Source organism: Mustela lutreola, chromosome 11, assembly GCF_030435805.1.
Source record: "Mustela lutreola isolate mMusLut2 chromosome 11, mMusLut2.pri, whole genome shotgun sequence".
Lineage (NCBI taxonomy): Eukaryota > Metazoa > Chordata > Mammalia > Carnivora > Mustelidae > Mustela > Mustela lutreola.
The window spans coordinates 13,385,462-13,407,785 of record NC_081300.1 but is presented as its reverse complement, the minus strand read 5'-3'; the positions used below and the strand labels follow the sequence as shown (position 1 = coordinate 13,407,785).

Sequence of the window (22,324 nt, the reverse complement as noted above, 5' to 3'; positions counted from 1 at the left end):
TTTCCTAAAGTGAATTAGACACCCAACCATGTGTACCAAGCTCCCTAGGCTTATTTCTGTCATGATCCTCATCACGCAGGGTGTTATCATTTCTCGTTTACGCCCTGTCCCCACTATTAGGTTGTGAACACTGTGTCCAATGACTGTGTCTTAATTAGAGTGTTATCCTCAGCATTTTGCAGCATGTCTGGAATAAAGTAGGGTGCTCAACAAATATTTATCTAGTGAACAAAAGAAAACTTGAGGAATTTTAAATATTACCTTTACCCTTGGGTTTTCTTTTTTTTTTCTCCCCTCCTCCTACACCCAGACTTCTCATCTCATCTCAGGAAGTAGGGGGAAGGGGATGGTCAGAAGGAAAAAATAACTGGACATTTTTGTGTAAACCATAATCCATATGTGCTGTAAATGATCACTTCTTACCCAAGGGACAGATTCACAAGAGTCCCAAGAGCCACTTTTAGGGTCTGTACTCATCCAGGGAAACTACCAGTTAGGATAGAAAGAGGACCCAGCTTCAGGCCTTTGTCTGCTCGGATGGGAAACGGGGTGTCTTGTTATCACTGAAGATTTTTGTTTTGTTTTTATACACACCTGAATAAAAAAATGCCGGTTTTTCAAAAAAAAACACAAACCTCTGTATACTTAAAAAAAAAACAAAAAACCAACCTTCCTAATCAAAATATAGCTTATTGTCAAAAAAATTGTACAACTCTCAAGCATACTGCTCAATGAATTTTTGCATATATGCCCTATAATCATCGCCCCGATCGGGACAGAGGACACATCTAGTTCTCCCTTGCTTTTCCTTTTGTTCTTTTTTCCTCATTTTAAAAAAACCTTTATTCTCAGTACTTAGTGCAAGGTATAAAGAATTCCTACTGGGATAGTTCCAGAGAAACAATGGAATTGTGAGGAAATGGGGTTGTTACATTGTAATTGTCCAGTGCTTTATCATTCCCCTGACAAAAAAGGAGCAATGTTTCAAGATCATTTGGAGAATTGTTCTTACTTCTACAGTCCTATCAGAATACCGCTGACCCTTGAGCAGCGTGGGAGTTGGGGCGCCAACCACCACACAATCAGAAATTCGTGTCCCCAATGTCAACTGCTAATAACCTACTGTTGACTGGAAGCATTACTGATAATATAAACAGTTGGCAAATATTTTGTATGTTATAAATGTATTATATACTGTATTCTTACAATAAAGTAAGCTAGAGAAGTGTTAAGAAAATCATAAGAGAAAAAATATATACAGCAGTATATTATTAGGAAAAATCCATGTAAAGTGGGTCGGTACCGTTCAGACTGTTTTCCAGGGTCCGCTGTGCAGCGCACAGCCTGTGGGCAGCTACGGACACGTGTTCTTTGTGCTCAGGACCATTGCAGGGTCGAATGTCCTCCCTGCGCCCAGTTCTAAGTGATATTGGGACCTCGTGTTTTCTTCTGTAAGGCCAACTGGGCAAAACTTGGGTGCGGTTTATCCTGAGAATCTCCTTGTTCTCCTGGGCGTCTACACTGAATCTACAGAAACAAGTGATAGAATCGGATTTACGAGTCTGAGATCAAACCGATTCTGAATCTGGCCAAGTCTGATAAGCCCGTGGCTGAGAGAGTAGAGGAATCGCGCTGGGACTTTCCAGGAGATCACGAGTCTTTCTTCATTTTGAAAAAGGACAGTTCTGTGTATTTTTAATTCTCTGGAAGCGATCAGGAAGCAGGCAGGGACTCTCCTTGGTGCTGGGGCGGGTGGGGAAACCTGTCCCTGAGGCGTCGGGGAGACTGTGCTCCTGCTCAGAAGAGACCCTGCGGGGGGCAGCTGTCACTCAGCTTCCTTCACGGGTGACTCTGCCAACTGCTGGCTTTGTGACCTGGCGCCGCTCACTTGCCTCTCGGCCCTCCCGCGCTGTATATCCGCGACGGTTCCCCAACGGAGCCTGTAATTCGGAAGTGGAAGGACTGTGGGAGCTGAATATGTCCAGTAGCACAACGTGGGGAATTAGGGACCTGAACTGAGCCTCCGAAGGGGGACACCCCCGTCGCGGGGAGGCCGGCGGCGCCGGCGGTGCGGGCTGAGGGGTGCAGTGGCCCCTCCCGAGGCTGGCCGGGTGGCTCGCTCCAGAGCCGGCTGCGACCTGGGGGTGGGGGGTGTTCCCGGGCTCCGTGGCTCTGGGAAGGAGGGCAGGAGGGCAGGAGGAGGGCAGGCCCGAGAAGGGGAGCTGTGGTGCAGCCGAGTCCCGGGTGGGACGCCGGGCGAATCACAAGGAGCAGGCATCCTCCTTTATTTTATGAGGGGAGAGCAAATGACTGAAGAAGGTGCAAATGAACTTCTTCAAGAAAACATATTTCAGGGCTTTTGTTTTCCAACCACCATAATAGCCGCCTCTCAACACAGTGTAATTATTAGTCATGACTCTGAGTCAGAAAGAAGAGTCCAGAGTTTCGGTCCTCTCCAGTAGATATGGATGTGAAAGGGATAGTATAAAATTGAGGAATGCTTTTTTTTTTTTTTTTAAGATTTTGTTTATTTATTTGATGGACACCGTGAGAAGAGGGAGCACAAGCAGGGCGAGAGGAGGAGGGAGAAGCAGGTTCCCCACTGAGCAGGGAGCCGAGGTGAGGCTTGATCCCAGGACTCTCGGATCATGACCCAAGCTGAAGGCAGAGGCTTTAACCCACTGAGCCACCCAGGTGCCCGATGAATGTCTTTTTGAACAACATCCTTATATTACTTTAGCTGGAAGACAAGAAACACAGAACATTTGATAATGATTTTCACTAAACTATTTACTGGTTTGTAAGTGGTTACTACTTCTACTTATCCCCATTCTACAACATAAATAATGGAGGTTTAATCTACCTAAATTTTATTTATTTATTTATTTATTTAATTTAGAGAGCGTGCGCACACACACAGTGAGGGGAAAGGCAGAGGGAGAGAGAGAGGCTGAAGCAGGCTCGCTGCTCAGCTCAGCACAGAGCCCTATATGGGGCTCCATCTCACAACCCAGAGATCATGACGGGAGCTGAAATCAGGAGTCAGACGCTTCACTGGCTGAGCCACCCAGGCACCCCTCTACCTAAATTTTTTAAAAATATATTTTTTTACCAAGGCATAATTTATATTCAGGAAAATGTAGCAATATTGTGTATTAGGTTTGATGAGTTTGGGGGGAAGGAATAAACCAAAACTGACAGTTGTAGGAACAGATGAATCCAGAAAACATGAACTTCAAAATGTGAAAGACGGTTTTTGAGGACAAAGTCTCTGTGACAAGCGTCTTGCAGGTGAGTTCGGTTGTGTTTCGTTCTCACTTGCATGGTCCAGGCCAACAGCTCGCTGACCCAGGACGTTGAAGTCACTGAGCCATGTGCCCCAGTGCATTGAAAGTGACATCGGTATTGCCCTCAAGGGGCTCGCCGTCTAATGCAGACTTTAAAATAACTACACAATAAACCAGAATAAAAAGTGGGTTTTAGAGGGTAAAAGGGGAAACGATATGTTGGTTTTGATTTAGGCTCCTTGTGTGAAGAACAGCCCTTTGCTGTTGGGAATATGGAGCTATTTGTTGGGTGAACAGTTTCAGGCAGTAATGAAACCTCGCTTCAGGCCTCCTTCCATTCAGTTAGCCCCAAAACACAAATCTTAAAAATATATAGGTGCTCCTTGTTTCAAGAATTTCTTTTGTGGTAATAAATTACCATGGCCAGTTCTGTCTTTGGTTATGTAACTGAGGAGAGGGCCTGAACACAAGTCTTCCTAAGTTATAAATGGCTTAGCTCTTGCTCTAAGCGGAGCTTGTGCTTGGAAGCTGGAAGGGAACTGTCAGAAAAACATGAGTCATTAGACACAGACCAAAAGACTGAACTTCGACTCTCTTCTTTGTGAGTTTTTCTTTAGCTCTGAATCTTGCCTGCTAAAACCAGTGTCATGGTTTTAATTACATGATGTTGTCTGTTAAGCATTCCAGCTTTAGACTTGTGTATGTTCATCTTCCTTACCTGGTGGTAGAAGGTATTTGGTAACCAAAGGAGAGAAGGGAACCTGATTTAAATCAGATGACTTTTAGTAGTATCTTATGCTTCCTAGAAAACTTGAGACCAATTTTATTAAGATTCTTAGGGCTTGAAGCAGCAATGTTAGCTTATGAGTTTACTCTCTGGATTCTTCTTGGAGTTTTATTTTGACTTGCTTTTCACTGGCAGCTCAAAAACTGTAGACAGATGTGAGATGTGATGGACCGTGTGTTGCCGAGAAGTTGGCTGTGATTTTGTGACTTATGACGGGGGCGGGATTTGGTTGGCTGGGGTGAACTGGCAATACTCCAATCTAGATCTCACTGTCCCCGTCGCTCATCTTACCTCTTTTTGCTCAGAGCTAAAGATCTCCTTGATGGAAGCCCCCAGGAGTTTCAGATAATTAGTTTTTATCAACAGATGGGCAGGCAGGGTGGGGTGGATAGTCCCCGGGGGTCACCGGAGCTCATGGATGAGGTACGGCCACCTTTCTCTTCATGAAATCTCAGTGAGGACCCCCTCCCAGACTGTCTCACAGCAGCCCACTCATTGGATGGCGGGGGAGCTGCTGCTCTGGGACGCCGGTCTAATCACAGAACCGCAGCGGACCCTTTAATTAAGGAGAGTTGTGGATTCCTGCTGTTGGTGGACATTAGGGTCTGTTTTCATCCCTGGTTAAAGCAGTAGAAGCTGCTTTCGGGGGTGGGAGTGGGGAGAGTGTATGTGCAAATGTAATACATGGTGATTATTAAATATCCCCTGAGTATTAGTCACATTACAGACTGTAAGTTTTAGTGACTCAGGACATGTGTAAATATCAAGGGGACTAAACAGGAACAGAATTTGGAGAGCGTGATCAATTGACCGTGACAACTGGTGCCTTTTGGCAAAGACAGATATTTCTGGCATTTTTAAGAGCTAAGTTGCCTACACTGTTTTGTTTAAGTGAAGAGAGCTAACTTTTGAAGTTCTGATATTTTGAGAATAAAATTACAGTGTTTCTCCAAGTTTATCTTCGGAATGCCCTGGGGTACATATTAAAGATGCAGAAATCTGACCCGTATCTCTGTTCTGCTGACTCAGCATGGTCCCTCTTCAGAATCCTTAACTCCACAGAATTCTGAAGCCTTACCCTGATCCACTTAATAAGAGTATCTGGGAGTTGAATTTGAGAATCATGTACCTTCTGATAGGAGGGCACAGTATCACTTCTCTGTATTTTTGCCAAAAATGCACCACATTATTCTAATGATAAAACATCAGATAAATCTAAATTGGGAGAGATTCTACTAAATAATGGTCTAGTACTTTTCAAAGGTGTTAAAGTTGTTTAAGACAAAGAAGACTGGCTAAAGGAGGCTAAGGAGGCACGATGACAAAATGTAATGTGGGATTCTGGGTTGGATCCTGGACCAGGCAGAGGAGGACATCAGTGGGATAATAGACGAAATCGGTATAAGGTCTATAGATGAATTTGTAGTATTGCATAAGTGTTAAATTAATTCTTAATTAATTTTACTTAATTTTTTAAAACTAATTCTTTTTGTGTTCTTATTCAGCAGTTCTTCCATGTGTATAATTTTTGTTCCTTTACCTGGTAGCCTTGTAGCCAGGCAGATTTTCATACCTTCCAAATGATAATTCTGTTAGACTGTATGCACTTTTTCTTCGGTTGGAATCCCCACTATTAGGTGGTGTTGCTAGGCAATTAATAATTGTGGCTCTTTTTTCAAATTGATTAGTGGGGTATAACATTAATTTAGTGGGTTTCTACCAGCACTTGAAAAAATTCAGTAGGTTAGAAAATATTGTTAGAGTTAGGTTAAGTCGTGATTGTGAAACTTTTTTTTTTTTTTTTTACTTTTTAAAAAAGATTTTATTTATTTCAGAGAGAGAGCAAAAGCAGAAGTGGCAGAGAGAGAGAGAAAATCTCAAGCAGACTGGGTTGAGAGCAGAGTCCAACATGGAGCTCAATCTCACGACCCTGAGATCATGACCAGAGCCGAAACCAAGAGTCATGTGTTTAACCAACTGCGCCACCCAGGCAACGCAAGATTCTATTTATTTATTTGTTTATTTATTTATTTATTTATTTAAGAGATAGAGAGCAAGCCAGGGGGTGAGGAGAGGAAGAGAGGGAGAGGGACAAGCAGACTCTGGGCTGAGCCCAATGCAGGGCTCCGTCCCACGACTCTGAGTTCATGACCTTAGCCAAAATCAAGAATTGGACGCCTAACCAACTGAGCCACCCAGTGCTTCGGTGAAACTTTTACTTATGCATGTATATGTTGCATTTGGACTGGGTGGTCATGTACAGTGTAGTTTGTACTCTTGGTTACCATCAAACATTTGAAAGCACTTCCCTTAAGAATTCTCAGCCTTGTGAAGACAGATGAAATTGTTTAAAGTGTGTTCTGTACAGACAGATGATAAGGAATTGAGAGTGTTTCACAGTTCTGGAACATTGGAAGCCAGAAATCAAGGCTTTGTCTCAAAGTAGAAGAGTTTTGCTGGGCTTGGTATCTTAACCTTTTGCATTTTTAATAGGATACAAGTCCCAGTACTGATTGCTAGAAAAATTATTAAAATGCAGAATGCTGGGGCGCCTAGGTGGCCCAGTCCGTTGAGCATCCGACTCTTGGTTTTGGCTCAGGTCATGACCTCAGGGTTGTGAGATGGAGCCCTGTGTTGGGCTACACTCAGCCCAGAGTCTGCTTGAGATTCTCTCTTCCTCTCCCTCTGCCCCTCCCTCCGCTTGCTCACGCACTTTCTTTCTCTCTCTCTAAAATAAATAATTATTTTTTAAAATGCAAAATGCCTGGTATACCTACAAATAGGTAAATCTGTTTTGATACCAAATCCTGTGCTTTGTTTCAGTGACAGAATTCGGCTGTAAAATTGAAGAGTGTGGTGGAAATTACTAAAAAGCAAACAAATAAAAACAAAACAAAACAAAAAAACCTAGATGAGCCAGAGCAGATGGACAGAATGTGCCAAGGAAGAACAGAGCAGTTGCTCAAGAAGCAGGAAGTGGATTTGTCTCCCTGCTGTTGTGGGCAATTTTCCAAATGCTCTAGGGCAGGAGCTGTGCATGAGTTTTTTCCCTGCAAGTTTTGTACTTTCTGCAAGTTTTTGAGTACTAAGTTTTCTTAAGAATGGATTTTAAAGTACTGTGCACATGTGGTCCCCACACCACCCAGCAGGTGCCCTGCTTGACCTCCAGCATTTCTGAGAGAAGGGCCTATGAGATTGTCCTCAGGAAAATATTTTAATATTACTGTTTTTTAACATTTGAATTTTGGAGAGATGTGTTAGGGACTCATGGACTCTTAAGATTAATGAGGTCTGGGTTTTATTTCTGGCTCTGTCATTAATTACAATTTAATAATTGCCAAGTAAGTTGACTTTTCTCGCCTTGCATTTCTGTCTTTGGTGAAATAAGAGAGGGCATGTGATGACTGGAGAAGTGAATGAAACAGACCATAGGGAAGAGCCATGGTCTCCACAGAGTACCTTACAGATGAGTAGAAAGCAGTCATATGGTACTGCTTTTTCGATTTAGCAGAGGAGGGTTGCCTAGTGAAGAGGATTATATGGATGAAACATTTCTTGGCACGGGAACCAGTCTTTTATCTGTTAAGCTGTTATCACAAAAATCTAGAAGGCAGTGGCTCAAGGAGGTTATCACATCATCTTGAGTTGAGACCAAACTCAGTGCTTTAGATATTTTTTGGAGGTTTTGAAAGCAGGGAGCAGGGTTGTATATCCTGTTCTTGAGTTAAACTGTTAAGTGAACTGGAGAAATTTTGGAAAATTAAAGTAGTTGCTCCTTCTGGTGGAAGTGCAGCACCTAGACCATTAAGCCAGTCCAGTTTGTCTTCTGCTGAAACACTGTGAGGTTGGGGGACAAGTATTTCTATTTTTAAGAAGATGGTCTTTGAATTGAATTTTCCTGAGACCATTATAATCAAAAATCTTCTTAGCCCAATTTTTTGCTCTCTGACCGTTAACTAACAAGATGATTCAGTCAGGCCTTTCAGTTCAAATCAGATCCTCTGGAACCAGCCCATGTAGTTTCAACTTAGTTTCATTTCCTGGAGGGTTAAGATGTGGGATTTTTTTTTTTTTCTCCTCTTAATTTCCCACCAAAGAGTATATAGCTCCTTCAGTGCAGCAAATTTCAACAAGATGAGAGGAAGAGTCTCTCTGGAAATCACTTTCTTCCCTTCATTCAGATGTTGTGAGGGGTTTTCAAAGTCCCTTTGGCAGCTTTCTAGGTGAGCATTCACTGGTCAGTCTTTTTTCCTTTCAAAACAACATTACCTCCTTTTTTGGCCTGAAAATATGCAAACATTCATGAATTCTCTCTTATCGTGTCCGGAACTATATATTGCCTAGACTATTAAGTTTTAATGAGATTGTCATATCGTTTCCCAGCCAACCCCAGCCATGATGTTCGGGGCAGTGCATTTTAATTTGTTCTAACCCTTCACCGAAGAAACTCTTACCAGGGTATTTAAGTCAGGTGATATAAGTGGGACCTAATGAAACAGACTCATAAAAATACTTTGAAGAACTACGGTGCTGAAATTGGTTTCCTTCCTAGTTCAAAACCATTTCAGAAACTGCATGAATGACCTTTATTTTCTTCTGTGGCGCACACACGACTATAATTTCCCATGACTATTTATGGTCTGTACAGCCCTTTCTAACTTCCTTTTTTTTTTTTTTTAAATGTCAACGGAATACGTGTTTCTTTAATGGAAAATGTTCTATTTTGGGGAAGCTGCTTTTCCTAAGACAAGTAGTGGAAGTGGAGTGTGTGTGTGAGTATGTGTGGGGAGTTTGCAGGATTGGGGAGGACTGGTGGATTGAGAGCTTGGCGTGCAAGTCCTGGTGATGACTCCTGTATAAAAAGCCTTGTTTTTGTCCAGGGTTAAAAATAACTGTACCTCGTATTCCATAGTCTTTTTTAAGGAAGACGTTGTTCCTTTTTCCTACCATATGGCAAAGTAGTCCTGAATTGGACGCTGAAAGTTTCAACCCCAAGTGGTTGTGAAACCAGAGAAAGGTGGTTCATTAACAGTCTTTTCCAGGTGGGGATCCAAGGTGGCTTTGACCTCGGTAACCGCAGTGCAGAGTGTGACGGGCAGACCACTTCTCACGTTCCGGGTGCTGCAGCTTCACAGCGGAGCCCACACGGTGTGGGTCCGTTGCGAGGCTGGAAGGTCCCCTGTGGGACTCAGGAGCCATGCACAGCCGCCTTCTGTCTGTCCCTTCTCTTCCCAGGGACATGAAGCCTCATCGCAGCAGGGACTCTGCTTCCGTTCTCCAGCTTTGCATTTTATGTTTATCTCTGTTTCACAGCAACTGTGGAAGGACTATGTGATATTTAGTTAGCGAGGGTCTAAAACCATTCTTCACGTTTTAGCTGTTTTTCACTCTGTCATCTGGACACCTAGTACCATAGACACCCTGTTTGTTTATTTTAATATAAATCTTATTGAAGTATAATATAAATACAGAAAAGGAGCCAAATCATATGTGTAGCACTTGACGAATTACATGAACATGCTGTGTAACCAGCACCCAAATCAAGAACCAAAGCATTCTTGTATTGGAAAAATTAGAAGCCTTCTCCATACTACTTCCCTTCCCTGACTTCTAGGAGCATACATTAATTGTTCAAGTTCTTTTTTAAAAGATTTATTTATTTATTTTAGTGAGCGAGAGTGTGCATGTGTGTATGAGGGGAGGGGCAGAGAGAGAGGGAGAGGGAGAAACTCAGGCAGACTCCCCACTGAGCGTGGAGCCCATATCAGGGCTCTATCCCATGACCCTGAGATCATGACCTTGAGCCAAAGTCAAGAGTCGGGCTCTGAACAGACTGAGCCGCCCAGACGCTCCCTACTATAGTTTTGCCCGAGTTTGAATTTGATGATCATGGACTCGTGCAGTGAATCCTCTGGAACGGCCGCTTCACACTCTTCTCTCCGGCACCATCGCTCTGTTCACGGGAGCGGTCGCTGTGCGGCTTCTCGCTGCCGGGTAGTAGCCCGTCGTTTCAGTACGGAGCAGAGAGTGTGGCCTGTGGTTGTGAATGCGGGTCCACCCCTGTGGTGGGACACCAGACTGAAAAGGACGCAGTCACTGTGTGATTTTGTTTATTGTGGCCCTCCTGCCTAATTGTTTTATTACTCTAAGGCCTCTTTTATTTAAAAATAGGCGGTTGTTTTCTCTTCCTTAAGACAGAAGAGTAACTTCACCTTATCACTTTCCCTCCAACTCCCTACCAGCTCTAAAATTAACGACTTCCTCTCCCCTTTGTGCTTCCATAAAAATTGATTTTTATCTTTTTTATTTAACACATCTAGTCACCGGGTTCATCGGCGATAGTGAAGTTATGTATTCGTGTGCCTGTTGGTAAAGGCAAGGCCTACTTTTAAGTTCGTGTTTCTAAACCCAGTTTCCAGGATGCCCGCTATCAGTCAGAAAACATCTAGATTTGTGGAGGCTTCTGGGCTAGGCCTCTGGCTTATCAGCGGGATTTTGTTGCATTTTGTCATCGCAGCCTGAGGTTCCTGAACGCATCTGCAAACAAACTGGAAACGCTTCCTCCAGCCACTCTTTCTGAAGAGACGAACAGCATCTTGCAGGAGCTCTATCTGACCAATAACAGCCTCACGGACAAGTGCGTGCCCTTGCTGACAGGACACCCCCATCTAAAGATCCTTCACATGGCCTACAACCGGCTTCAGAGTTTCCCAGCAAGGTAAGAAGATCCCTGAGCGACGTTCGCCATTGCGTGTCTGAAAATGGACTCAGAGATGGAAAGGCAAAAGATCAAATGTTGGTTTCCCACATCGTGTGAGGCTCGTTCCTCCGCACCCTGTTCACAGCTGTCTTTCATCCTAGCCACGAGTAACGTTTCCCTAAAGAGGGACGTGGTCGTTTTCCTAATCTGAATGCGCCCAGAGCCCCAGTCACTACGATGTCACTTGTGATTTCGAAATAAGGCATGTCGCTTCATGGGCATGTTTTTTTCCTGCTGGCTCTTTTTAACCAATTGATTTTTTAAAATTACCCTAATATGGTGTTTGGGAATTAGAACATAAAGCAGGATGCCTGACGGTTCTTAATCAGCTCCTGGCTTGTATATTTGTGCTGTGGTGTAAAAAGCAGCGGTGGTCTGTGCAACCACAGACACCCTGTAGCATTATAAATAATTTATGGCTCTCGGAATATTCCAATTTTAATTCTGTTGTAATGTGAACTTCTAATTTGGGGGAGCAGCAGCGTTGCGTCTAACTTTGACTAAATCCCCACACTGACCCTAGAAGGACTTACTCCGCTTTCCGTGTCATTGGCATTTGTCTGTCAAACAAGTCAGGACTCGGGACACACACCCACACATGAAAGAAGCAAACACTAACCTCTCTGGTGTTCTGCTGCTAACTACAGCGCCTGGGACAGAGCGAAGCATTGGCACAGCTTCCTTTCACTGCCATCAAGGCTACGAATCTATTGAAACCTTACTCTGCATTGCAAATATGCATTGACTTCCAGTACTGCTCTGTTTTTTTGTTGTTGTTGTCGTATATCTTTATTTCTTTACTTTTTCCTCTCATTTGATGTTAATGATTAAACCTTTTTTCTTCTGTGTACTTTACTTCTATGTACTTTTACTGTGTACATAGTATTTTACTCTGGAATGCGGAGATGATTTTTTTTTTTGAAGATTTTATTTATTTATTTGACAGAGGGATCACAAGTAGGCAGAGAGGCAGGCAGAGAGAGAGGGGAAGCAGGCTCCCTGCCCAGCAGAGAACCTAATGTAGGGCTTGATCCCAGGACCCTGAGATCATGACCTGAGCCGAAGGCAGATGCTTAACCACTGAGCCACCCAGGCGCCCCGAGGAGATGATATTTTTGAAGGAAAACATGGTCATCACATAACAATTATATCTCCAAAAGGACTCATGGTCCTATTTGAGATGGTGGACAAGCCCTGCAGGGGAAATGATCATCAACTCAAATTTTGATGCCGTGACCCATGCCAGTTAGAATCAGCCTAAATACAGAGAATTTTTTTATGCACCTCATAAAAATCCATTCTGCTGTAATTTTAGTCTCCCTGGGGATTGTGATGTGGCTCAGGAACTCCCCTGAGGACCCCGAGTTCCTTAAGAGTCAGAGCTGTGATTGGTCCCCATCAGGCCCATATATCCAGTGAGGGCTGGCCTAGGGTCGGCAGTGTGCAGATAGCTGCCGAGCTAAGAACACGCTCCAGTGGTCCGGCCCTGTGAGCGCCTTCTCTATGTGTTGACGGATGGAAACTTCTTTAACTTTTTCTCTCTTGGGCCTGATTTCTATACTTTCAGTCATTTTCATGCCCCATTACTCATTGACTTCTCCATATTCCTTTCCAAAAAGTAATAGTCTCCCAGATTCAGGCAGTGGGAGCTGGATTCCATCCGTGTCCACGTGTGCAGTGTCCATAGCACACCCGATGCTGTGTCAGCTGCTTGGATATCCAAGGACCCGATGTCGTCAGATAAAAACTTAGTTCTTACTGTATCTCCAGCATATATTTGTTATCAAGATAAGCACATAAAATAGCCTTTATATTTGAGAGATGACAGGAAGAAAAGTAATAAAAAGATTTCTTGCTCACTTTTTTAAAGGTTTATTAGGACACTTGCAGCCGTAATGAACAGAGGAGGTATCGACAGTTGTAAACTAAGTGATTCAGGTTATAAGTCTAAGTTACACTCACTGGGAATCCTATGGATTTTAAGATCCAGCACCACCAGTGATAGAAAGAGTCCGAGGGGTGGTAGATGCTGTTACAGGATTGCAGGGGTAGAAGGTTATTTCCTCCAGATTTACAGAAAGGGCGAGAAACCCTAACTGAAATTTTCTTCATTCAGTTACTATAATTATTATTATGATGATGATCACTATTAGATTAAGGTTGAACGACAAAAGACATTCTTAAAAGTGTTTGATACATTAGGGCATGTTATTAAAGTGAGGTTAGAGAGAGTCTGCTTTTGTAGATGTTTAATGGGAGATGGGAAAAATTTCTTTAGGGAGTGGCTTGAACTTGGGCACCACCAGAAGGTCGAGAAAGGATCCAGATGATATTCCCCACCATGCTACCATCAAGAATGATGTCGGAGGAATCTGGGGAGTAGGGTTTTAGAAGAAAGCACACCTTCATGTGATCTAGAGCCCCATTCTCCTCTTCACCCCCTGGAGTTCTCAGTGCAATACAAAGAAATCCTCAGACTGAGTTCTTTTAAAGCACTTACACTGGCTTTTGACCCACCTGAGTAGGAGTTTTATTGGCGTTTGGACTAAGCTACATAGCATAGTGATTATTGCTGGGATACCTTAATTCACACACAGAGTTTTAAAGGAAAGGGACACCATTTTCCTGTTTTGGCTTCATTTGAAGAGATGAAGTTAGTAGTTTCTGTTCTGTAGTACAAAAGGAGGTATTAAAGTACTTCAACACTCAGAAACTACTGAAAAATGGTCCTGTTTGTTAACATGGCTATTACAAGGGAATCTCTTTTTTGTAATTCTGTTATAGTTAACACTGTATATTATACACATCATCCTTTAAAGAATCTTTGGACTCATAGTAAATTCCCTTTATATATATATATATATATTTTTTTTTTTTTTCTTAAATTGCCTTATGATTCTTTTTTGGCCCCCCCGCTTGGATTTTCTCTTTTTTAGTAAAATGGCGAAACTGGAGGAGCTTGAAGAAATCGACCTCAGTGGGAATAAGCTGAAAGCAATCCCGACGACCATCATGAATTGCCGGCGCCTGCACACCGTGATTGCTCATTCGAACTGCATCGAAGTCTTTCCTGAGGTGATGCAGCTCCCGGAAATCAAGGTATGTGGGCTGATCCCATAACTCCCAGCTGCGGGTCAGGAAAGAGCTGTTTCCTCCAGTTCATCGGTCCGGAATGTTTGCACCTTTGTTAGATTGAAGGCTCAGTCCTCCATCCTCCATCCTCCTAACTCCCGGGCTTCCCTGTCGAGTCAACAAGGGAGAGGAAAAAAAAAAAAAATGATTAGGAATTGGGAAGATTCTATTTTGGGCTCTGTCCATACTTGCTGTGTGAATTAAGGCTAACCATAGAGTCCCCCAACTCTGTCCCATCTGTCTAACAATGCTGTCCTCCTTTCCAGGCTGGGTCAGAGGCTCGAAGAGTATGTCACTCAAACTCTGACCGCAGTTTGGAAAAGTTAACAGTAGCACATGCACACGTGGGCCCAGACTCCCTCCAATTAAGTAGCACCCAACACCACGGCACCCGGTCTGTAGTAAGTCCCCACACAGATACGCCGAACACTCATTTCAAGTTAGTGAGATTAGCAGAACAGATGCTATTCCCGTTTGATATCGGGGTGCTGAATAATGAAGGGATTTGTGTACCCAAAGACAGCAAATTGGGGGCAGAGGCAGTGTGCAGTTCCTGACTCCTGACTTGGGGTAAATCATAGGGTGAAACCAGGGCACCAGAATGAAAGCCGTCTGACAACTTCTTATGCGTGTTTTTTTGGCACAAAAGTAAGAAGTTCTTTACATAGCATGGATTTTTTTCATTTGCATCTTAGTATTTTTGATCATTGGTTTTGTGCTTAATGAAACTTAACTCTAGGGTTCTAGAACTCTAGCGGTTCTAGGCCTGGAGCACATTGTAATCTGAAAGGGAGCAGAAGGCATCCTACTCGGCCACTCTTCGTGTTTCAGGGACTTTGCGATGGGGGCTTTGTGTCTCAGATTGAAGCAAGGTGCAGACATTGGAGGACACTTGAGCCCCCGTAATCTTTCATCGTAGCCGCTTTTGTACCTTTGCGTGGTCGAGGTGTGCACGTGCCATTTCCTCAGTGTGTGCATGTGTGTGCTGCAGCCTGCGATGTGTTTGCCACGAGCGCGCTGTCGTGTGCTACATCGCGGGCAGTGCAGAACTTGGGCGACAAGCCAGCAGCCAGGGTCAACTTTTACTGCCCACATTGTGCCTTCCACGCTGGCGAAGAGGCGGACCCAGAGCTGGACCCCAGCGGCGGCTTCCTGAGCTGCTGCGAGAGGGCAAGCGCGGGCCTTCCTCACGGCCCGGCTGGGAGGATGACAGGGAGGAGCGCGTGTGCACGTTCGCGGTGGCCGGAGCGAGAACTCTGGAAAGGTTCGCTGTGATTGTGTGGTCCGGGATGTGGTCCAGCTGCGGTGCTGATTATACAGAGCATCGGTTCCGGCTGCAGGGCAGCAAAACGCGGGAGTCTGTTGCTGAAACAATCATGTCATCGCCTGCAGCACCAGCCTAGTAGCTAAGCTCCCCAGGGCTCCTGTGCTGCCCTGTGCTGGGCCCCTGGGGCCGCTCTGTGCTCTCTCCTGCGCGGGCCTGTCACAGGGACCTCCGTGCGCGGTGGCCGGTCGGACCCAGGGCAAGAAGGGAAGAGTCTCCCGCGAACCTCCCGTTGGCTGGTCGTCCTTCCTGCTCCTGGCTTTTGATGTTCTGGAACTCTAAATTGTGGGTTAGGCTCTTTTTTTCCTCTTCTTTTCTTTTCTTTTCTTTTTTTTAAAGTATCTAGTTTAAAAGTACAGATACAAAAAAAAAAAAATACAGATACATGTAGACATTTAAACTTTTCAGGTTTTGACTAGAGTGTGCAAAATCTGACTCTTGCTCTGTGAAAATGAATTCTCTCCTAGACTCTTCTTGGCTTCCTGGATTCTAAAGTTGGTGCCTTCTATTTCTGTTGAACGTCTCCCCTGTTGACTTCTGTCCGCACCTGACTACATACAGCTCCTTTAAAAGTTTTACTTCGGGTACTACTTTTTTTTTTTTAAGATTTTATTTATTTATTTGAGAGAAATCACAAGTAGGCAGAGAGAGGGAAGCAGACTCCCTGCTGAGCGGAAAGCCCAATTCGGGGCTCGATCCCAGGGCCCTGAGATCATGACCTGAGCCAAAGGCACAGGCTTAACCCACTGAGCCACCCAGGAGCCCCTGGTACTGCTTTTTTAATGGTTCTCTTTCTTTTGGTCTTTGATTTTTCATGTTGTCCCACATATTATATCTTAGCAGTTTCTGTGTGTTAGTAATATCCTCTTTTTTTTTTTTTTTGTAATTTTATTCATTTATGTGTCAGAGAGCATGCACAAGTGGGGAGAGGGGCAGGCAGAGGGAGAAGCAGGCTCCCCCCTGAGCAGAGAGCCCGATGTGGGGCTCCATCCCAGGACCCGGGGATCATGACAAGGCAGATGCTTAACCCACTGAGCCTCCCTGGTGCCCCATGTCCCATCTTCCTGATCCAGCTCTTCCATTCCCAGTAGAGAGAGGTCTTGTTGTTGGGGGTTTTCTTTGGGGTGGGAGTGGTGATGAGCTGTATCAACGATCCGGGACATACAGAAGCATACATTCTGCAGCCCTGGGCAGATAGCGTTTATAAAGTAGTAGCTCTGTTGTTTTAGAACTGAACGAGTATGTCAGTGTTCTGACGTATGGCAGTATTTTAAATTGCAGTGTAAGTATTTACATACATTCAAACCACCCAAAAGAAAATCCTTGGTAAAAAGACGTGCTGTATCTCAAGTGATAAAATACCCATGAGCATCCTCACTGCGAACCGAGCTCTAAATGAGCATGTTTTTAATGTCCTAAGTTGACCTACTGAGCCTGGACTAAAACTTTATTATTGAGTTGATAAGCCTAGGTGATATTCCTACTGCTGGTTGAAAATGAAGTAATCATGAAGTAGTTTATAAAAGGTATGACGATCATTGCAATTATAAAAGCTGAGCAGGGAACATGATTTAAAGAGGGAGAGGCCCTAGTATGTTTAACTAGCTTGTCCTGTCCGGGTGGCCTCATCTTTTCAAACTTTAAAGGAAAGTGCTTATTCATAGCTTTGTTACCAAAGCTTCAAAGCCAATTATTACTTGAAAGGGTAAACAAGTTCCCCTACTAAAATATATTTTAGCACTAAAATATATGTGCTAAAATATATTTATTTAACTTGAAAAATTAAGCCATTATTCATATACCCCTAAAACAGAAACCATATGTACCTTCTAATCTCGGATAAAATTTAGGTCTGGCCTTTTCTCACTGTGGTACTTCCAGTGAGATCTGCTCATCCTCAGGGATCGATTTCTGTACTTGGGCAGGAAGGTCATATACATTATTAGTAGGAAAACGTGTATTTTCAGAATTTTCCGGTGAGCCCAAGTGGACCCAAAGTCAGAGTACTTCTGTTCCTTGGTTTTACTGTCCTCACCTTTGTTTAGCATTTTCAGATGAATCTTCTCTACCTCCAGTCCGGAATTCCCAGAGCAGGTTATATTCTCTCCTGGTTCTAAAATACAGGCTTCCCTCTGGACATAGATCAGCTCTCAGTGAGCTAGAGAAGACGACATGACCCTGGAGTCACCATATAACTCAGACTTGGCTTGGCTGGTCCTGAGCTAAAGTCCACATTTTGGCGACTCATAATGAATCTAGATAGCAAAGGTGACCATGAATATGGCACTTGGTTTCCTAAGATACTAGTTGGGTAACTTCCAATTAGGGACTTACTCTAACCTCTTTTGAAGTGTGGTTTAAGTAGATGAATCAGTGACACATATGGTGAGTGAAATTTGTAGTTTTGACACCATATCAGCAACTTCTGTTTTAAATGTAGCATGTTCCTGTGGCATCTTGATTTTAATTACTGGATGATCAGTATCCAATACTGGATGATCTTTAAATGTTTTATTCTTCAGAAGATTATTTTCATGTTGTACTAGGCAGTAAAGAACAACTTAGATAAGGTGAGTGAACTCATCTCTAGGATCTGTGTTATTTTCACCGGGACGTGAAGCATGAGGTATGTTTAATATGCCACACTCTGGAGAACAAAGGTTGCAGAAGTTGACTATCCCTTGGAATCAAACTGTTCGCTCTTGTTTCAAGGTGAGATGAGACAGCGAGATCCCGCTTCGTGATAAAGACGCAAAGAAACCGGGGAAATGGCTGGGTCAAAGGATGAAAGAAAAGGGATTAATTCTTTCCAAAGCAGGCTAATGCAAATGAAGACAGATAGGGACCAGGTAGAGGTGAGCTGGGTAGAGTAGCTGACCTCACAGACCTGAAAGGTCCTCCAGGCATTTACCTGGCATATCTGAAAGCCAGAAACCTTATGGTCCTAGAATTTGGGTCAGTAATAATTATTTAGGAGATCTCCTAACATTACCTTTAACTTTGATGCCTCACCAAAGTCCCATCCTGGAAAGCCCTCTCAGAGGTGTCAGTAGTGACCCCTTTGCTGTTGCAACGGTGCACACTTGTGCCTGTTTTGATCCGCTGCTGGAGTAGGATGTTTATTCTCTCTGGCCTATGAGTTCCCAGGGAGGGGGGGGCTGGGCTATCATCTCTGTGGATCCCTGATGTCTGGCTTATCCTCTACCGCTTCATAGGCACCAAATCAATGTTCCTTTGGGTGACTTCTTGCATTTATTTGCTTAATGAATTCATAATGAAAATCAGTGAAACTGTTCGGAGAAAAATCACAGTATTTGTAATAGAGAAGGAGGCTTTATGTAAGATTAAAGGTCTTTTGCAACTCCCTGATGAAAGGTGGGGTAGTTTAAACAATATACATGTCTGAATAAGGACAGGAATAATTACATGAGCAGCTTTCACCCTGTGAGGGCAAGGGAGTGCAGAGGTGATTGGGAGCCGCACCCCCCCCCCCCCCGCCACCGCACCTGTCAGAGCTGTGGGACAGCGTGGCCAGGGTGGCGGGTCAGGGGCTGGCTGTGCCCCGGAGCGTGGAGCAAGTGGCTGTGGTCGCTCGGAGCTAGGAGATGAAACGGCTGCGTGCGGGCAGCACAGGCAGTGACCCGGCAGGTCCTCCAGCCCACACTGCTATGAAAACGGATACACAGGGGGCACCTGGGTGCTCAGTCCGTTAAGCATCCGACCCTTGGTTTCAGCTCAGGTCAGGATCTCTGGGTCCCGGGATCGAGTCCCAAGTCGGGGTCCGTGCTCAGTGTGCAGTCCTCTTGTGATTCTCTGTCCCTCCGCCCTTCCCACTCGTGCTCTACAATATATAGTCATCTTTAAAAATTGATATGCCGGATGCCTGCGTGCCTCATTTGGCTGAGTGGCTGCCTTCACCTCAGGGCACGATCCCATGGCCTGGGATCGAGCCCCGCATCAGGCTCGCTGCTCAGCGTTTGCCTCTGCTGTTCCCCCTGCTTGTGCTCACTTGTGCTCTGTCTCTGCCAAATAAATAAATAAAATCTTAAAAAAAGACATGCCTATGTCTTTAGTAATGCTTTGTGAGGAAAACATAATAAAGATATTGGAACTTTGGTGATAATTATACTTAAATGATAAATCTGTTCTCTTTAAGATGCACTGGTTATTTCCCTGTGCTCTTAGCGAAACGTGTATTAGCAGTAATTTTCCTCTAAGTCATGAGTTCCTCCAAATATGACTTATCTCACTTTTTCCGAGGATTGGATGATTCTGTTTTGAGTATTCTTTCCAGAATTTTGTGTGATAGCCAAGTAATTTCTGTAAGCTATGTCCGAGAATAGGCCTGAGAGAGGGAAAGGTAACTTTGTTAGTCATGTGGTAGGCAGATTTAACATTCTACTTAACAACGTATTTTCAAGAAAGTTTTAGTGCATTAAACAATATAGAAACAAACATTAAATAACATAGGCTATGCAAATACTGTGTTTTTCTCCAGTTTCACCCCCCAGTTTTCTGTTTTCCCAGCGGTAGCCATTAAACTCACTCAGCCAACAAGAGTTTGTTGAGAACTGTTAGCAAAATAGGAAATAGTCCTTGTAAGTAGAGCATTTACCTCTTATGTGAATGCCAGTAGGTCAGCGCCGGGTACCAGCGTCCTGTAATTTTTATGAGCAAATCTTCGACGTGCACAACCATCTGCACTTCCTCCAGACCGAATTTAACCTAAGCACGTGCATCTCAGTTCCCATCCTGGCCGAATTACCGAGGACCTTCTCAGAAGGTTCCTTCAGGTATTCGGTTCAACAGAGAACTCCCCGCCCGTCCCCGGGCAGCGGGCTGTGTGCCGGCTCTGCGCTGGAAGGCGACCGTTCGCTGGGCATCGGCTCTCCGCGCCGCCCAGCACTCAGCACGCGGGAGAAGCCGCCGGGCCGGTTCCCAGGACCGTCGTCTAATGGAAAGACGAAATAAGGGGCATCGGTTGAAACAGGTCCTAGTGGAAGTGGCACTGAGTTGAGACTTAAAAGAACAAGGCAGATTTTTACCAGGTGGGAGGCAAGAGAAGCTCGACGCATCCCAGCCCCAGAGCGTAGTTTGTGCAGAGGCACACGTGAGAACCAGAGCTGGGATGATTACCCGCCGCAGCCGAGCACAGAGCGCGGGGAAGCTGGTGGCAAAAGGTGCGGAGGAAGGGCCTTGTCTGACCGAGGAGTCTGGTGGCAGATTGGAAGGCAGTAGGGGGCAGCTGAGAGACAAGACGGAGTGCGATCAGATGGGATACAGCCCATCAGAGTCACCTGACAGCACCGTGGGGGGCGGCTCAGAGGGAAGCCAGACGGGAGCAGAGGCGATGCCGTCCCAGGGCTCCCGGGAGCACCCCTACGATGGGACAGGACACAGGAGCTGGCTGCAGTGCGTGAAGGGTCCGGGCGGGGGGTGCGGGGGTCGTCATGCTGATAAGCACCCCTGAGAGGATTATTTATTTCACCCGCACTGTCTTTAGAAATAAATACCCTACTGAACTCATTTTATAATTTCGTAATTTAACGATGAGCAGTTAGAACTGCACAACTGTGGAAGCTTAAACCATTAGGTAACATTATAAAAATGTTGCTTATCAGTTTCACAAAATTCAGTCATGTTCGGAAAGGTCTCTAGTCTTTCCCTGGAGTGCATGCTCTGACCTGAATTTGTTTCTGCCGATCACTTGCTCTAAGTCACGCAGGGCAGCCCGTAAGCTCGGGTCTCATCACTGCGCCGCACATCGTGTCGGTACCATTTGTCTTCTCTGTGCTGACGGATGTCCTGGGCGAATGGCCCATCAGTAATAAGTATTCCCAGCTTTTCACTGAAGTCCAGGTGACTGTTAATGCAACCATTATTTATGAGTGGAAAAGGAGAACAACAAGCAGAGGAGAGTTTCCCTGGTGTTTAGGTTAAGTGAATTTATGTACTTAGAGTATTAAGGGTCTCAAAGGTGTTGGGAGTGCAGATATGGAACAAGTGAAATGTGATGAAATCGTGCCTACCATTACGTTTTTTTAAGTTTGGATTTATATGAATAATCCAGTAATAGGAACACTGGTTGTGTTAGGGTGCTGCATTTCAGGCAGATTTTCTAAGGTTTTTCTAAGGTTTTCTGCTGGTCTAACTTTTTGTACCGTGGTTATAATGCTCTCATAAGAAAGAGTAACTATTTTAAATTTCAATATAATTTTATACTGTTGCTTCCATTTGGGAACAGGGTATAAAGCAGTTTGGAAACACTGCATCATTTGGAGTCGGTTGAGAATCTGTTTCTCAAAAAAATGCAGGTTTTCACTTTATTCAGTCTCTGTCCCTCCCCAACCCATAATAGACAAGAATTTTTCCAAATAAAAATGAGTTTGTCCATTTTTAAGATTCTAAAATTCTTGGATACAGTTTGCCCTTCAAACCATCTTAAAATCTTGAAGAGGCTCTAGAGGCATTTTCTTAAATTATAATAAGCCACTGTCCCAAGCCAGATCGTCAAACGCTTCCTGCCCATTCTGCTGAATTGTGAGTTACATGTTTGTTTATCCAGAAAAATTGCCAATTACTCTTGTTCTGTCTTGAACCAGGTGAGCCGCCTTCTACCCTGGCTCCCTGCTCCCGTCACACAAACGCAGCCCCTTAGTTTAGGGCTTCCCTCATTTAAGCCTTACAAGGTTTTGTGAGAAAGGATGTATTTTCCCCATTCACAGGTAGCACTTAATTTTTATTCTAATCAATACGCTGACCCTTTTTGTGGCTGTTTTCCAAATGAGATGAGACAGGAGCTGTGGGAGAGTTCAGGTCGTGGATGCCTGGAGGGCGGGCTTCATGTCGGACTCACGCCTGTTTCCCTTGATGTATAGTAGGCATGTCCACCAGCTCTTTTACCAATTTATTTAACTTCTTTTGAATTATCTTCTCATTTTGGATGTTTCCCTGCCTTTCCTCATTTTACGAGTGTTTTGGCTTAAGAAAGCCCTTCACTGTTCCATTTTGATGTGATAACTGTAACCCCCGTG

The 22,324-nt window shown here is 44.3% G+C and overlaps 1 protein-coding gene across 1 annotated transcript in view; it reads left to right on the top strand.

Annotated features, from left to right (window-relative positions):
- PHLPP1 (PH domain and leucine rich repeat protein phosphatase 1) overlaps positions 1–22,324 on the top strand; it is a 206,032-nt gene that overhangs the window by 166,034 nt on the left and 17,674 nt on the right. The window contains exons 11-12 of the mRNA XM_059140758.1: positions 10,592–10,792; positions 13,771–13,933. Of these exons, the coding sequence (XP_058996741.1) occupies positions 10,592–10,792; positions 13,771–13,933 (364 nt within the window). The remainder of the gene's footprint in view (positions 1–10,591; positions 10,793–13,770; positions 13,934–22,324) is intronic.